The sequence below is a fragment of the Chlorocebus sabaeus genome, chromosome 23 (genome assembly GCF_047675955.1).
Source record: "Chlorocebus sabaeus isolate Y175 chromosome 23, mChlSab1.0.hap1, whole genome shotgun sequence".
NCBI lineage: Eukaryota > Metazoa > Chordata > Mammalia > Primates > Cercopithecidae > Chlorocebus > Chlorocebus sabaeus.
Genome location: NC_132926.1, coordinates 49362123 through 49379122, shown reverse-complemented (window position 1 = coordinate 49379122; position 17000 = coordinate 49362123). Strand labels below are relative to the sequence as shown.

The following is a 17000-nucleotide window of genomic DNA, read 5'->3' as shown; positions in this document are numbered from 1 at the left end:
CAGGAGAGTCTGCCTGTTATTCTCCCTCTACGCAGAGAAAGAGCCCCAGATCAGCTTTTCCACGACAGGACAGTTTCCAAGATGCCACCTGTACTTGGAAGAAGCCAGGTTAAAATACTTTTCAAGTCAAACTTTCTTGATATTACTCTATCTTTCCCCAGGAGGACTGCATTACAACAAATTCGGACACCTGTGGCCTCTTCCTTCTATGCAAAGCAAAAAGCCAGCAGCAGCCCCAAGCTGATAAGATTAATCTAAAGAGCAAATTATGGTGTAATTTCCTATGCTGAAACTTTGTAGTTAATTTTTTTAAAAAGGTTTCATTTTCCTATTGGTCTGATTTCACAGGAACATTTTACCTGTTTGTGAGGCATTTTTTCTCCTGGAAGAGAGGTGCTGATTGGCCCCAAGTGACTGACAATCTGGTGTAACGAAAATTTCCAATGTAAACTCATTTTCCCTCGGTTTCAGCAATTTTAAATCTATATATAGAGATATCTTTGTCAGCATTGCATCGTTAGCTTCTCCTGATAAACTAATTGTCTCACATTGTCATTGCAAATTGACACCTATTAATGGGTCTCACCTCCCAACTGCTTCCCCCTCTGTTCTTCCTGCTAGCATGTGCCGGCAACTTTGTCCACGGACACAACTGCCATATCGCTTTACAGGAGATCATCGAAACTCTGAACAGCCTCACAGAGCAGAAGGTGAGTACCTATCTGGCACCATCTCTCCAGATGTTCTGGTGATGCTGTCAGTATTTCTAGGCCATGAAAACGTTAACAGTTGCTAGAGAAGTTGGAACTGGTGGTTGGTGGCAGCCCAGGGCACACAGCCAGGCTTCCCCTGTCACTCTTTTTTCTGAGGGTTTGTAGGAAGTTTCCTCAGTTGGAGGGAGTGAGAGATGCTCATCAAGGACTGCTCTGTCCAGTTAGAGGTTAACTCTGTCTCTTGCTCTCTCATTTCTGCCTGGACCAAGACTCTGTGCACCAAGTTGACCGTAACGGACATCCTTGCTGCCTCCAAGGTAAGAAGCCATCCCACGGTCTGTTTTAGCAAATGGGGAGATCCATCCCCAAGTGTCTGAATAAGAAACTTGTCTAATGGAAAACAAGCGGGCCCAAATTAACTCTAAGGTGTTACATGTTTTCAAAGAACGAGAAGTCTGATTTTTACTCTTAAGTGTGTTTTGGTCTTTCTGGTTTCACTTGATTTAGAAGATGTGTAATAGAAAGCTTACATGCTATAGTCCTGACTCAGATCCTGGTCAAAGAAAAGCCCTCTTGGGTTTTACTTAGCTTTGGCATAGTGCCTGCAACGTAGGAGGCACTCAATAAATGCCTGTTGAATGGGAGAATTTTTCTGGCCCATACATTTCTGAAAAACCAAATACTCTCACAGAAACAGATATTGAGATGACAGGTTGAGGGAGCTTTCATTTTGTCTAAGAGACTTCCTATGGCAACAGAAAAGGCATCACCAGAGCCCCTCCTCTTCCACAGCCTGGCCACCTAACAGCCCTCTGGGTCCCAGGGCTGGCGGTCCAGGACTCCTCAGCTTGCTCTGGCGGGCCAAATTCCCCTCCAGCTGGGTCTGGAACCATCCTGCTGGGCAGCGTCCAGCACATCCCTGCTTCCGGCTGCCTGGGCACCTCGCCGCTCTGCCTCCTGTGCTGCCTCACCCCCACCCCTCTATCTGTAGTGGGAGGAGATAGATTTGACAGCTGATAGTGCATTTTCTCTGACAAACACATGACTACAGCCGTATCAATAGTTTTGTGCATTTCAGTTCCTGTTTTCATGGAAACACACGGCTGAGAATGAAAGCCCCAAAGCCTCAATTTCACAGTGGTCTCCTAACTACTGCTTTCCATGCGACCTAGGGGGATGATCTGGTCAGGAGTGAAGCCCTGTGTGTCGGGCAGGGTCACGCCCTGGCACCCAGGCCATGGAACAGGGCCCATCCTGCTTCATGAGGGAAACTGCTCTTCGGGCCTTTATCTGGACTATCTCATTCATTAAACATTATCCCAGGAGTTCAATACAGGATGAGATTCCTGAAGGGCAAATCCACACTTTTTTTTTTTTCTTTTGAGATAGGGTCTTGCTCTGTCACCCAGGCTAGAGTGCAGTGGTGCGATTTCAGCTCACAGCAACCTCCACCTCCCAGGCTCAAGCTAACCTCCCACCTCAGCCTCCCAAGTAACTGGGATGACAGGTCTGCGCCACCACGCCTGGCTAATTTTTGTATTTTTGTTGTAGAGATGGGGTCTTGCCATTTCATTTTGCCCAGGCTTGTCTTGAACTTCTGAGCTCAAGTAATCCATCCACCTCGGCCTCCCAAAGTGCTGGGATTAGCCACTGCACCTGGACAACAGTTTGTGTGTGTGTGTATGTATACATATACACAAAATTTCTAAGTCCTTCCAACCGAGATGGCTCCTACTAGAAGCCAAGAGTCCACCGGGTTGAGCACTGGGTCTCTGGAGGCCTGTGGCACTGCTGAGAAGGCTCTAACAAAGCCAAGGGAAGGGCCACCTCACTAGATGCCAGGCCTGGAGGAAGGGTGAGGGTTGAGGGCCTGGAGGTGAGACTGCCTATGGTTTTAGACCCCGCTCTGCCACTGACAGCTGTGTGGCTGGCCTTCAGCACATCTTCACACCTCTCTGCACCTCAGTTTCCACGTGTGAAGATACGAAAGTGATTCTGAAGGTGATTGCAAGGCTGATTGGAATCCAGTTCTTGAGTTAGTGGAAAGTGTTATTGTGAGATGATATAACCCTGATTAAAAGCAAGGACACGTTGCAGAGAAGCGATGATTCTAAGAAGGAGGTGCCCAGGTTGGAAAGGATCAAACCCTCCAGGATGCCGAGCCTGGGGCTATCCATCTGGGCTGTTTCTGGAAGACCTCCAGGCGCAGGCGAGGACACCACTGCCCTCCCGTCCTTAACTCCCCTCTTCACTCAGTCCTCACTCACCTCCCTCTCACACACACAGACATCTCCTAGAACAATCCCCACTGCCTGCCTTTACTCTTACCTATCTCATTCGCCTTCCCCGAACTTCATCCTCCTGGAGTTCTCAATCTCACTCTTCTACTCTTTTCTTCCCCTCGAAGATTCAGCACTGCTTACTTACATGTTAAGATATTTCAGAACAGTGAAATGTTGCTATTTTCAAAAACCTACACAGGTGGTATGCAGAGGAAAAGGTACTTCTTTGTGTTCCCAAAGAAAACATCTTTCCAAAATCCAGCCTATTGATCTTATTTCTTCAGGGGGAACAAGAATTTTATTATCTCTAAGTTGGGTAGCATTCTACTCTTGGCAGTTGCTGGAAAGAAGGCACTGATCTAGGTCCTGGGCTTCACAGGTAACACCTGTTGGGGTGTCTATGAAGTCAAGGCTGTCTGAGGAACAGCAAAGTGGGAAGAAGCAAGCTGGCTGGTCGATGAAGGGTTTCTTGGGTGGACGAGTAGATGGAGCTATTTCCTACTTACCAAAGAGAGCTAAAGTTCATAATTCTACAGAGTTCCATAATGAACCTCAAATATCTCTGTTTTTTGAAGGAGTTTCTCATATAGAGCACCAGCTGACTACCCTGGGCAGGATGGGAGATAATGAATGCAGTGCCAGTCGGGCTGGATTTGTATGGTCCTCAGTGAGGCTGGTCAAGAACCAAGTTAGAACTCTCACAGAGTCACTGCCACAGAAGAAATCTCCCAAGTGGCTGTTTCCTGACATTCCTGGGAGGGACAGACCTCCTTCTCAGTCACTCCCTAAGCAGTTCTGAACGGTGAGGTCAGCCAGGCTGTCAAAGTGCACTTCCTGAGCCACTGGGAGACACACTCAGCAGCCGGAGCTAGACAGGCAGGTGGAAGGAGTCTAGGGTCACAGCAAGGATGGAGTGTCGCCCCCTCGCTGCGATACCAGAGCAACTAAAATGTAAAGGCCTTGCACTAAAGCTGCCCTTAGGATGTATTCTTTTAAAGTTTTTCCATTTAATGCAAACTCTTTTCAATTCTTATTTTATTCTTGTTTCCTTTAGAAAGTCCTTTGAAAAATATCTTTAGAGGATTTTTTCCTATACTATGTGGCCATATATGGGTCAAAATTAAGTTTAATTTCCAGGCTCCAAGCCAGCATTTCAGAAAAATCTCACCAAGGTTTGTGGGAAAAGAAGCAAAGGCTTTTTGGCCTTCTTGAATCTCACTGTTCCCTCTGCAGCAGCATGCATGTCTGCCCACCTCCAGACACTCAGGTAGCATCTGCTGCCCCCCACCAGCCCTTGTGTCCCCTCCACCTCGACTCGCCCACAAAGCCCAGAGAAGTCTGTCTCTTGGCTCCAAGAGCCCAAAAATACTGACACACTCTTATATTTCCAACTAGAATCAGGAACCAGGAGTGACTCTCAGTCAGTTCATTAAGTAAATGTCTTTCCAACCGCTCTGCCCATGGGACGTCACGCCCCACAGAGGAAAGGGGAAGCTTCCGTAGCCTGGGATTCTGGTGCCTCAATCTGGGTCTAGATCTTCCTGAAAAAAAAAACGTTAAAATATGAACTGCATTCCTAGAATGTAGCCTATATAAATAAGAGATGAACACAAAGATTTATATAGTTTACTCACTGCCACTTATTTACAGAAACAGAAAGCTGCTGTAAATAAGGCAAATTACAATTGTAAAGGGGCCTGACAAATGACAGCACCACTCTGCAATGCGTTTCTATGCAGCTCTCAAACCCATGTTCTCAAATACCACCGAAGGGCTTAGGAAATGCTTATAGTATATGCAAAGGGTAAAAAAGTTACAAAACAGTATCAACAGTTGATCCCTATTTTAAAAAGTGTTTTTTAAAGTGTGATGATATTTACCAAAATATTAACAGCAGTAGTTACCTCTGGCTGATGGGATGAGTGAATGTACTTTTGTTGAATATATAATTACCTTTATAGTAAATACACGTTACCTTGATCATCAGGAAAAAAAAATGTAACTGTAAGAACTTGAAAGTTGCTTGGACAGTGCTGCCGATAGAAATCCCTGAGGATCTTGTCACTTTTCTGATTCAGAGGGTCTGGGTGGGGCAGGGGTGGTCTGAGATTCTGTATTCTAAGAAGCTCCCAGTGATGTCCATGATTCTGGTCATGGACAACACTTTTGAGTAGCAAGGGACCAGAGCATGTCGGGGGAGACGCTGGGGATAGCTTTATCTCAACTGGATAAAGGAACTAGGCTCAAGCTAAGAACCCTCTCTAAGTTCTACATCTTTGTTCTTCAGTGAAAAATGAGAGGACAGACCAGTTCAGACCGAGAGAGAATCCCTCTCCTGGGTTCCCAATGACTTGTCTCCCTGTGTGTCTATTCCCTTCTCTAAGGTTAAGGGCCCCAGGAAGAGCCATGTGGCCAGACCCTCACAGTTGCCAGCGTTCCAGGGAGATTCTCACTCCGCACCACTTGGGGCCAAAAGGCCCCTTACAGAAACTCTGCCCAACGCTCAGCTCAATGGCACCTGCTCCCAGAGCCTCCCCTGATCTCCCAGGACACCTTTCCCCAATCTGTACACTTATCTCTTGCTGCCTGGGGTAATGTCTTAGCTCCTCACTTGGACCATGTGCTGCTCTCCTCTCCCATGGGGAGGACCAAACGGATAGTGCTGCCCAAAGCAGCAGAGTCCAGGCCAAAGGATGTGCCCTCATTTATTCAACAGGCATGCAGGATTTCCAGGGAAAGCTGGACTTTAAAACCTTTGGGAACGAGAGCAGAACCTGACTGAGAGCTCATGTGGGCACTGTCCATAGCAGAATAGCTCATGGGGTATAGAGATACGGACGCAGAACATGGGCTGTAGCGGTAGATGGTCCTGCATTCTAGTCCCCACTGTGCCCTTTCCTTGTGGGGTGGCTTTATTCAGGCACCCTTTCAGCAAAATCCTCCAAGAGAAAGGAAACGGGGGGGTTCTGGGGAGAAGGCTGCTGCGTTTACAATTGGGAGAGGTTGTTGACAGAGGTTTATGTCTGTGGCAAGCAGCCCTCCTTCAGTGGAATACTTGAAGACAGGTCTGTAGTTGAGCAAACTTACCTCCATTTGTCCCTCTGGAAAGAAGAAATCAAGAGGAAAAAATCTCTTTCCCATCCTCCAAATGGAGCTGGCACATGGCTATCTGTGGCATTTGTCTTTCCAGAACACAACTGAGAAGGAAACCTTCTGCAGGGCTGCGACCGTGCTCCGGCAGTTCTACAGCCACCATGAGAAGGACACTCGCTGCCTGGGTGCAACTGCACAGCAGTTCCACAGGCACAAGAAGCTGATCCGATTCCTGAAACGGCTCGACAGGAACCTCTGGGGCCTGGCGGGCTTGGTAAGCTGCACTGTATTCCTAGCAAGCTGGCAGCGTGGCTCCTAGTGGACAGCAGCCTCACTTCTAAACACTCCTCCTTAGGAGCTGCAGCACCCTTGGTCAACCCATTCATTCATTCACTCATTCACTAAGTATTTGCTGAAGTTCCATAAGTGCTGGGTGCAGTTCTAGGTGCTGAGGACGTGTCACTAAAGACACGCAGGCCAAGTCCCTGTTCTCGTGGAATGTTCTAGTGGGAGAGTTAGAAAAACAAACATGTAAAATGATGCCCAGTAGTGATACGTGCTACAAAGAAAAACACAGGAATAAAGAACATAAGGGTCATGGGGGAGGGGGCTGACTTAGGAGCTGGTGACATTATCTGAGCAGATATTTGAATTAAGTGAGGGAGCAGGCCACATGACTAACTGGGGAGAGACCATTCCAGGCAGAAGGAGGAGCTATGCAAAGGCCTTAGGATGGAAATGAACTTCCTGTATTCGAAGACCAGTAGGAAGGCCAGTGTGGCTGGATCACAGTGAGGGGGAGTTTCTAGGACAGCAGATCACACAAGGCCTTGAGATTCCACCACGAGTATGGCAGGGAACACCTGCAGAGCTTTGGGCAGGGGAAAGACTGTACGATCTGATTTACGTGATTTAAAAGGGTCAGTCTGGCTACTGTGTGGTAAATAGGCTGAAAGGGGGAAGCATAGAAGCAAGATGGCCTGTTGGGAGGCAGTAAACCAGGCTAGAGATGGTGGTGGCATGGACAGGATGGGAACAGTGAATAGATTTGGGATATGACTAAAAATAAAACCAGAAAGATTTGCTGACAGATCAGTTGTAAGGGGTAAGATACAGGGGAGGAAAAGATGACCTCTTCGTTCCTGCCTAAACCCCTCTGGCGATGGTTGGTACCGTTTATAGAGCGATGGAAGACTGGGGGCAACGCAGGGCTGGAGGTTAAGCAGAAGATCAAGAGTTCAATTTTGTACATTGTACATGTAAGGTGGCTGTTGGACAGCCAAGTGAAGGTGTTGAGAAGATGGTTAGAAAAGTCTGGAACTTAGGGGAGAGGTCAGAACTTGCAGTACAAAAAGGAGAGTCCTTAGACAGATGCTATTGAAAGTCTGAATGACAGAAAGGGAGAGATCAAAGGACTGAGCCTGAGATCAACACATGGAGGTCAGGAGAGGAAGATCCAGTAAAGGGGCCTGAGGAGTAGACCAGTGAGGCAGGAGAACACTGGAGAGTGGGCGGTATCCCAGGAGGCCGGTGAGGACACTCACGGAGGGAGGGTCGACTGTTTCAAATGTACTGAAAGGTCAGGTCAGGTGAGGACTGAGAAGGGCCCCTGGGTTTGACTGATGGAGGTCGTGGGTGAGGCTGATGTAAATGGAGAAGCAGGAAGGAAAGTCCAGCTGGAGTGGGCTCACCGAGGATGGGGCGGTGAGAGAAGCCAAAGAAGGAACAGTGAGGGCAGAACACTCTTTGAAGGTGTTTAGCTATAAGGCTGCAGAGAAACTGAACCATGGCTGCAGGGCAGTTATGGAGTGAGGGAAGCTCTTTTAAGGTGGGGTGTATACCCAGCATGCTAATGCACCTGGGGGAACGGTCTGGTGGAGTAGGGAGAACTGAAGAGAGGAGAAAGAGGAGGAATCATTAGAGGGCAGAAGTCCTTGTGGCCCAGAGTGGATGTTATCTAATATCGAGTGGAGGAATTAATTGGCTTTAGAAGAGAACAAGGACATGTATCCCTTCTTTGGGCCTATCACCTTGTAGACAATGGGATACGTCATGGGATAGGAACTTGGCACAACACATGTTCTCTTTTAATTCTCTCCATTATCTTATGAAGCAGGCAAGTAGGCAAACAATTGTCCTGACTTTACAAAATAAACTGAAGCTTTTATAAATTAAGTAGTACGTTCTCAGCAATACAATAAATAAATGGTAGAGCTGAGATTCAAACTGAAGCAGTGGCCTGGGGGTAGCATCTGGAATCCTTCCCACCTTTAGGGCTGCTGTGCTGCAGTGCTGCTGTTTAATGACAGGAGGGCCACATGACTGATCTCTCTCAGCAGTCCAGGCAGCCATGCAGAAGGCCCAGTAGAGCACGGGCAGGTCTGAGCCAGCACCTTCAAGTTCCACCCTCTGAGCAAGCACCTAGCTGTGACACACCTCTCCAGAGACTGCACTCCCCGCCGCCCTGCCCACCCCAAAAGCAGATAGGTAATGGTATACAGTAACCATTTCCAGAAGTGTAAGTAGTATGCACCCAAAACAGGCAACACCTGCTGGCCTAGTGATAGAGACGACTCCCAGTCAGGCTAGACTGGAGGCCTTGGTTTGGTAAGTGTTCAGGTGGCAAGTGCCAGAGTAGGCTTGATCAAGTAGACAGGCAAGACAAATGATTACCAATGCAAGCTAATTAAATGCTTCTTTTGTAGAGCTCCTGTCCTGTGAAGGAAGCCAGCCAGAGTACGTTGGAAGACTTCTTGGAAAGGCTAAAGACGATCATGAAAGAGAAATATTCAAAGTGTCGGAGCTGAATATTTTAATTTATGAGTTTTTAATAGCTTTATTTTTAAAATATTTATATATTTATAACTCATCATAAAATAAAGTATATATAGAATCTAACAGCAATGGCATTTAAGGTATTGGCTATGTTTACTTGACAAATGAAATCATGGTTTGCAACTTTTAGGGAAATCAATTTAATTTGCCAAGAGACTATAAATGCTGTGGGAGCAAAACAGGAAAGACCACTTCCCCCTCAAGGAGCTCCCTCTCGAGTTAGGGATATAACGCACAAGATAATTAAAGAATACAAGGCCACACAAGATGTAAATAAGACACTGTGGGTCCATGAGTGCTACGGATTACCATATATTTCTGAACAGAAAAGGTATCAACTGGATGTCTAAAATGTTCTTCCCCATTGGCACAAGGATTGTTACACTGAGTCTACAGAAAAAAAGAAGTAATCCTCAGTGCACCACATGGCTCTACAGTGAATGATATTTAAAGTCGTAATAATGTAAATTATCTTGACTCTCAAGTCTTAGAACCAACCAATAGACAAAGCACAAGACTTGATGATGATTAGAGAACAGACTACAAATTGCTATCCATGGAACAATATAAGAGCTATAGCTGGAAAAAGCTGGGAGGGGAAAGCAGAAGAAAAGAAAGAGAGGTGGGCACTGCTATCTCCAGCTTGCATGGAGAAGGGGGAGTTAAATAACACTGTCTACGGTGGATGGAACAAGAACACAAGGTTTAGGGATTTATCAAAATCACAAAGGTAATAGAAGAATGAAAAATAATTTACTATAAAAATTTGGAAGAGGTAGAATAAATTAGGTAAATTCTCTTTCTTCAATAGGGAAATAAATATACGATATCTAACATTGATAAAGCAAAAAACAGTTGGTAAAAGTGGTCATAGATTGACAGTTGTTGCAGCTGGGGATGTGTACAGGGGGTTGATTATACTATTCTGCTTTTATACATAATTGAAAGTTTTCATAATAAAAAGAAAAAACAATAATGAATGAATCAAGAAATCTTTGGAATTATAATGATAGTTATGGAAAAACTAAAAACAAAAAGGAAGATGGTTTGCTGGGAATGGGACTTGGACTAAGGAGGGGTGAAACAGGGCTGGAGACTTTTGGCTTTCCATTGTAAGTGTGTGTGTGTGTTACCACGTGCATAAATGAAGGTTTTTCATTAAAGAAGAAATAACATTTAAAAGACAATAAGTGTTGCTGAAGATGTAGAAAAATTGGAACCCTCCTACATTGCTGGAGTGATTGAAAAATGGTGTAGTCACTTTGGAAAACAATTGGCAGTTCCTCAAAAGGATAAAATAGTTTATGACCCAGCAATTCCAATCCTAGGTATATACCCAAGGGAACTAGGAACACATGTCCACACAAAAACCTCTCCACAAATGTTCATAGTAACATTATTCATAATAGCAAAAAAGTAGAAGTGGCTGGGCACAGTGGCTCATGCCCGTAATCCCAGCACTTTGGGAGGCCAAGGCGGGAGGATCACCTGAGGCCAGGAGTTCAAGACCAGCCTGGGCAACATGGAAAAACCCTGTCTCTACAAAAAACTAGCTTAGCATAGTGGCACATGCCTGTAGTCCCAGCTGCTGGAGAGGCTGAAGCGGGAGGATGGCTCACGCCTGGGAGGTTGAGGCTACAATGAGCTATGACTGCGCCACTATACTCCAGCCTGGGCAACAGAAGAAGACCCTGTCTCAAATTAAAAAAAAAAAAAAAAGTAGAAGCAACCAAAATGTCAATCAACTGATGGATAAACAAAATGTGGCATATCCATACGATGGAATATTATTTGTCAATAAAAAGAAATGAAGTACTGACACAGGCCACAACCCAGATGAACCTTGGAAACAGTATGTGATGGGAAAGAAAACGAATGCGGAAGACCACGGTATGGTATGATTCTACTAATATGAATTATTCAGAACAGGAAAATGAATCCACGGAGGCAAAAATAGAATATTGATTGCTACAGGCTGTGGGTGGGGGGCAGGTGTGGAGGCAAGGGGAGTGACTGATAATGGGGGTGGGGTTTCTTTCAGGGGTGATGAAAATGTTCTGATATTAGATAATGGTGATGGTTGCACAAGTCTATGAATACACTAAAAACCACGGAATTGTACACTTTAAAAGGATAAATTTGGTAGTAGGTGAATTCTCACTCAATAAAGCTGTTATTTAAAAGAAATTAAAAGGGGAAAAAAACCCAAGCGTCATCAAAACTTGCCTTTTGAAGACTTGTTCTCTGCAAGAATATGGATCTAGTAACAGTGATTGAGCACTCTCTTTTCATCCTCGCTTACAGAGATGTGACAGAATTAATACGAGTACTAAAATTACACCAAAACATGTAACATCTTTTTAACCCTTTCAAAATAAGGGAACAAATCAAAAGCTTCAAGTCTCACCCTGACCACAGCCAGTTTCACCCTGCCCACATAAAATACCAGCATGCCAAGGGCAATAAGTAGCTATGAGAGTCATGGAGGCTTCTCAGGCCAATCGGAGAAGACACATACTGTAAATTTTAATTTCCTTTCTTCTTTGATTGAGGCTCATTTGCATTCAATGGCTAATGTGAGCTGTAGTCTACCACAGGATATGGGTAGTGGGTTACAGTTTGTATGTGAGGACAGATGGTAAAGGAAAGTAGGAAGATTTAGAGCAGGCCATGGAAAGGACACATGCTGACTCTAGGCAGGTCTGTCGCCACGTAAGCTTCATTAGGCAAGATGTAACTCACATTCCCATTTACTCCCAGTCAGGCAGTCCTGGGCTCTGGATGCAAACATGCAACAACAACAATCCTTTGAATTTCCGAAGAGAATGAGAACACAAATTGAGGCGGATACTTATAAAAACAGTGGGTGAGAAAACTTCAGATTAAGCGAAAGTTGAGATGCTTGTCATCTGAGCACATTTATGCAGCAAACTCAGCCACAGCCCGTGCCTGCTTCATGGTACACGCCTTTTGTCTGCGTGTGGAATATGACATCCACAGCAAGACTGAACCTTTCCCTCCTGTCAATCAGCTACCTCCACCTTTTGCCAATGAATAAACTATCTGTAACTGGCATCTAGGGGGTAATAATTATTTACTGGATAAATGAATCAAAAAATGATTTGGCTCAAATCTATGGCTTTTATTGAAACATTGTTGGGCTACAGTTACAAAGGGTCACCTCTATTACAAATGCCACAGGGGCTCTGCTTGTTGCTGTCCATGTCATTGACCCTGCTCTTGGTTTTTCTCTGCCCTCCTCCACATAATCTCAGGGTGCCCACATCATCTAAGGATGAGAATCTCAAGGCTAAGTACAACATAGAGCTTTCTTATGGAGCTAGGCACAGACTGGCCTATGACACACAGGGCTGGCTTCTCAGTTCCTAGCAGCTTCCACTAGGAGCAAAGCAGGCACTTTCTCTAGTCTTGGCGCTGATTTCTAGATTTAATTTATTAGCTCAACTTGAAGTTCCATTCCCAGGTGGAGTACTAAAATCCCCAGTTAGCTGTCACGCCCAGCATTTCCTCAACTGGGCTTTTGCCCTAAGTACCCAGACACCCTCTCCTTGGCTCTCTAAAGTGCCTCTTTTTTTTTTTAAATGAGACAGAGTCTCGCTTTGTCACCCAGGCTGGAGTGCAGTGGGGAGATCTTGGCTCACGGCAATCTCCACCTCCCAGCTTCAAGCAATTCTTCTGCCTCCTGAGTAGCTGGGATTACAGGTGCCTGCCACCACGCCTGGCTCATTTTTTTGTATTATTAGTAGAGATGGGGTTTCACTGTGTTGACCAGGCTGGTCTTGAACTCCTGAGCTCAGGTGATCCACCTACCTCGGCCTCCCAAAGTGCTAGGATTACAGGCATGAGCCACCGCACCCAGCCTAAAGTGGCTATCTTCTAATCCAACCTGTCAACTTCTTCCTATTCCAACTTTCAGTCTCTAAGCTGTCTACTCCTTCTAGTTCTTGATTAGCCAGAGTTAAGCCAAACAAAAATATGTTTTGATGTTTTGTCTGCTCACCGCACACCCAGGCAACGTGAATAAGGGGACACATTTGCTCCCTCAGTTTATACCAATCACAAGTGCAAGCAGAACAGCTGAGAAGAGAGGGCGGTGTCCTCTGGCTGATGACCCTTTCCACCTCTGGGACACAGGTGTGTATAACATCTGTTCTCCCAACCATCATCCATGACTTGTTCCCTCTAATCCTTCACAATCTCTCCAGCAGTTGTTTCTCTCTTTTCTTTTCTTTTTTTTTTTTTTGAGATGGAATCTCACTCTGTCACCAGGCTGGAGTGCAGTGGCGTGATCTCGGCTCCCTGCAACCTCTGTCTCCCAGGTTTAAGTGATTCTCCTGTCTCAGCCTCCTGAGTAGCTGGGACTGCAAGTGCATGCCACCACGCCCAGCTACTTTTTCTGTATTTTTAGTAGAGACGGGGTTTCACCATGTTGGCCAGGATGGTCTTGATCTCTTGACCTCATGATCCGCCAGCCTCAGTCTCCCAAAGTGCCAGGATTACAGGCGTGAGCCACCGTACCTGGTCCAGCAGTTGTTTTTCTAAAACACAAATAGGCCGGGTGCATAGTTTGAGTAACCTATTATTTTGACACTACACTCCAACCTGGGTGACAGAGTGAGACCCTGTCTCTAAAATAAAAAACAAAACAGGCTACCTGGTGAGTAGCATAACTCATGGTGGGGTAGAAATCAAGGCCAACATAGTATTTCTGTAATGACTCTGCTGCTTTTAGGTTGGGTTAGGCAATATCCTCTTGCTAAGATTAGTATCGACTCTGAGAAATACTTTATTCAGTTGTAAAGTCCCAGTTAAATTCCTTTGCACAACTGGAGAAATAAAACCTTTGATTAAAAACTAAAATTTCCCCAGCCCTCTAAAAAGGGATGGGGGAGGGGAGCAGGTGGAGAGGAATGTCTGATCTGTCATATTCTTTAGTCAGAGCCATAAACGTGTTTGGGTAAGACAATCTGATGTTCTGATAACGTTGATAAAAGTCACTTGAAGATTGGGTCACAGGAAGCCCAAGATAAATGCTGAGAGGAAACAGGTTCTTTTTGAAGTAGCCTCTTCGTAATCATTTTCCCACACATTCGTTCAACTTCCGAAAAAGGACTGAATACCTGATCTGCTTTGCAAATGAAACAGTTTAAGAAAGAGAAATTGAGATAATAATTAATAAATGTGTTTGGAAGGCTCCTCCAGCTTGCTTTAAGTTCAGGCTGTGGCTTCAGAACTGTGTTAACTTCTCCTGTAAAGGCACAGGCTAATGGTGGTCTTCAGTGATTTTTACTCTACCTTGTTTTAAAAATGGATTCAAAGTGATTTATTGGAAAAGATTAAGACAGAAAATAACATTAGGACGAAAGAAGAAAGGGAGTAGGAGGAAATGATGATCCAGAGAAAAATAAGACTATAAGCAGGTCATCAGATATTACAGTCCTATCAGTGAAAGCACAGTGGAAAACGCATATTTTACCTCACTCTTTTTATACATGCAGGGAGAAAATAGTCTGATATAACAATCCGGTACTTAGCTTTAAAAGAAATTTTTCTTGGCCGGGCGCGGTAGCTCAAGCCTGTAATCCCAGCACTTTGGGAGGCCGAGATGGGCGGATCACGAGGTCAGGAGATCGAGACCATCCTGGCTAACCCGGTGACACCCCGTGTCTACTAAAAAATACAAAAAACTAGCCAGGCGAGGTGGCGGGCGCCTGTAGTCCCAGCTACTCCGGAGGCTGAGGCAGGAGAATGGCGTGAACCCGGGAGGCGGAGCTTGCAGTGAGCTGAGATCTGGCCACTGTACTCCAGCCTGGGCGACAGAGCAAGACTCTGTCTCAAAAAAAAAAAAAAAAGAAATTTTTCTTGAACGTCTTCACAAGATGATAGGATGGACAATGTCTTCAGCAGCATCCCGACAACACAGGCAGTAACAGGTTTTGTAAGGCAGTGGCTCAATGGTATTGCTTGATAAAACTGGATACCATAGCTCCAGAACTCAATTGGAGAAGAGGGGCAAAGGGGGCAAAGGCAGCACAATTTATTATCTTGTACATGCCAGGGCAGGCCTTTAATTCTGTCTTCATGTTCTACACACAGGTAAGAGTTTTACATAAGCTGGAAGTGGGGGAGAGGAAGACCCCTGGAATGGCCAGAGGAGTTTCCGCCCCTACAAAAACCACATTTTAAAAAAGTCACTTGACGCCAGGTGCAGCGGCTCACGCCTGTTATCCCAGTGCTTTGGGAAGCTGAGGCGGACAGATCACGAGGTCAGGAGTCCGAAACCAGCCTGGCCAATATGGTGAAACCCCATCTCTACTGAAAATACAAAGTAAGCCGGGTGTGGTGGTGCATCTGTTGTACCAGCTACTTGGGAGGCTGAGGCAGGAGAATCACTTGAACTCGGGAGGCGGAGGTTGCAGTGAGCTGAGATTGTGCCACTGCACTCCAGCCTGGGTGACAGAGTGAGACTCCGTCTCAAAAAATAAAAAGTAAAAATAAAAAATTAGCCAGGTGTGGGGGCATGCACCTAGTTACTCAGGGGGCTGAGGCAGAAGGATTGCTTGAGCCCAGGAGTTCAAGGGGGCAGTGATCTATGAATGCACCACTGCACTCAAGCCTGGGCAATAGGGCAAAACCCTGTCTTTAAAAACAAAGTCATTTGAGACACAAAATTACAGCTAGATAGAAGGTCTAGTGTTTTTATAGCACTGCAGAATGACTATTCAAATAGCTATAAAATACTGAGTGTTCACAACACAAGGAAATAATGTCTGAGAAGATGTACATGCTAACTACCCTGATCTGATCATCATATATTGTATCAAAACATCACAATGTACCTCATAATATAATTATGTGTCAATTAAAAAACAAAAATTTTAGGCCCGGCGAGGTGGCTCATGCCTGTAATCCCAGCACTTTGGGAGGCCGAGGCAGGCGGATCACGAGGTCAGAAGATCGAGACCATCTTGGCTAACATGGTGAAACCCCATCTCAACTAAAAATACAAAAAATTAGCCGGGCATGGTGGCGGGTGCCTATGGTCCCAGTTACTCGGGAGGCTGAGGCAGAAGAATGGCATGAACCCAGGAGGCGGAGCTTGCAGTGAGCCGAGATTGCACCACTGCACTCTAGCCTAGGTGACAGAGCAAGACTCTGTCTAAAAAAAAAAAAAAAAAAAAAAAAAATTTAAGTCCTTTGAAACTTGTTGACAAATCAAAGTTTGTTTTCTACTTTGAATTTCTTAAGCGTGCCAATCACAGTGCCTGGTAAACAATGTTTGTCAAAAGAACATGATTAACAAAAACCCAATTGTTACTGGGTTGGAGATACTTTAAGCTTCTGAATGAGATCATGGCACTGTTACCACTAAGTAATGGTACCTTTCATAGAATACTTTCTACATACACACTTCCTTAAGTTATGACCTGAGAATTGGTTTCTGTTCTCAAACACCTAATGAAAAGGATAACAAAACTCAGAAGTATTTTTGGGGTCAGGCGTGGTGGCTCACACGTAATCCCAGCACTTTGGGAGGCCGAGGTGGGTGGATCACCTGAGGTTGGGAGTTCGAGACCAGCCTGACCAACATGGAGAAACACTGTCTCCACTAAAAATAGAAAATTAGCCAGGCATGATGGCGCATGCCTATAGTCCCAAGTACTCTGAAGGCTGAGGCAGGAGAATCACTTGAACCTGGGGGGCGGAGGTTGCAGTGAGCTGAGATCGTGCCATTGCACTCCAGCCTGGGCAACAAGAGCAAAACTCCGTCTCAAAAAAAAAAAAAGTGTTTTTGGTGAAAAATACATTTTATCAATGAGAAGAAGCATATTTAAAAACGTTTGTCCAGCTGGGCACAGTGGCTCAGGCCTGTAATCCCAGCACTTTGGGAGGCTGAGGCGGGTGGATCACCTGAGGTCAGGAGTTCGAGACCAGCCTTAACAACACGGTGAAATTCCGTCTCTACTAAAAATACAAAATTAGCTGGGCGTGGTGGTGCATGCCTGTAAACCCAGCTACTCAGGAGGTTGAGGTAGGAGAATCGCTTGAATCTGGG

General features: G+C 45.4%; 2 protein-coding genes across 4 annotated transcripts in view; one reads left to right on the top strand and one right to left on the bottom strand.

The window, feature by feature from the left end:
• Positions 1 to 355: 355 nt before the first annotated feature.
• IL4 (interleukin 4) lies at positions 356 to 11087 on the top strand. Of its 2 annotated transcripts, XM_073010704.1 has the most exons (4): positions 356 to 710; positions 983 to 1030; positions 6186 to 6362; positions 8794 to 11087. In XM_073010704.1, the coding sequence occupies exons 1-4, from the start codon at positions 576 to 578 to the stop codon at positions 8893 to 8895; spliced, it is 462 nt and encodes a 153-aa protein (XP_072866805.1). In that variant the 5' UTR covers positions 356 to 575; the 3' UTR covers positions 8896 to 11087. The 2 variants fall into 2 exon arrangements, with proteins under 2 accessions (XP_072866805.1, XP_072866806.1); XM_073010705.1 differs by lacking the exon at positions 983 to 1030.
• Positions 11088 to 12047: 960 nt separating this feature from the next.
• Positions 12048 to 17000, bottom strand: part of KIF3A (kinesin family member 3A) — a 50140-nt gene continuing 45187 nt past the window's right edge. Inside the window, exon 17 of one of the 2 annotated variants that reach the window (XM_073010702.1) lies at positions 12048 to 13482. In XM_073010702.1, the coding sequence (XP_072866803.1) occupies positions 13419 to 13482 (64 nt within the window). In that variant the 3' untranslated portion in view covers positions 12048 to 13418. Of the gene's footprint in view, positions 13483 to 13511; positions 14070 to 17000 lie in introns of those variants that run through there. The other variant, XM_073010703.1, reaches the window with a different exon arrangement.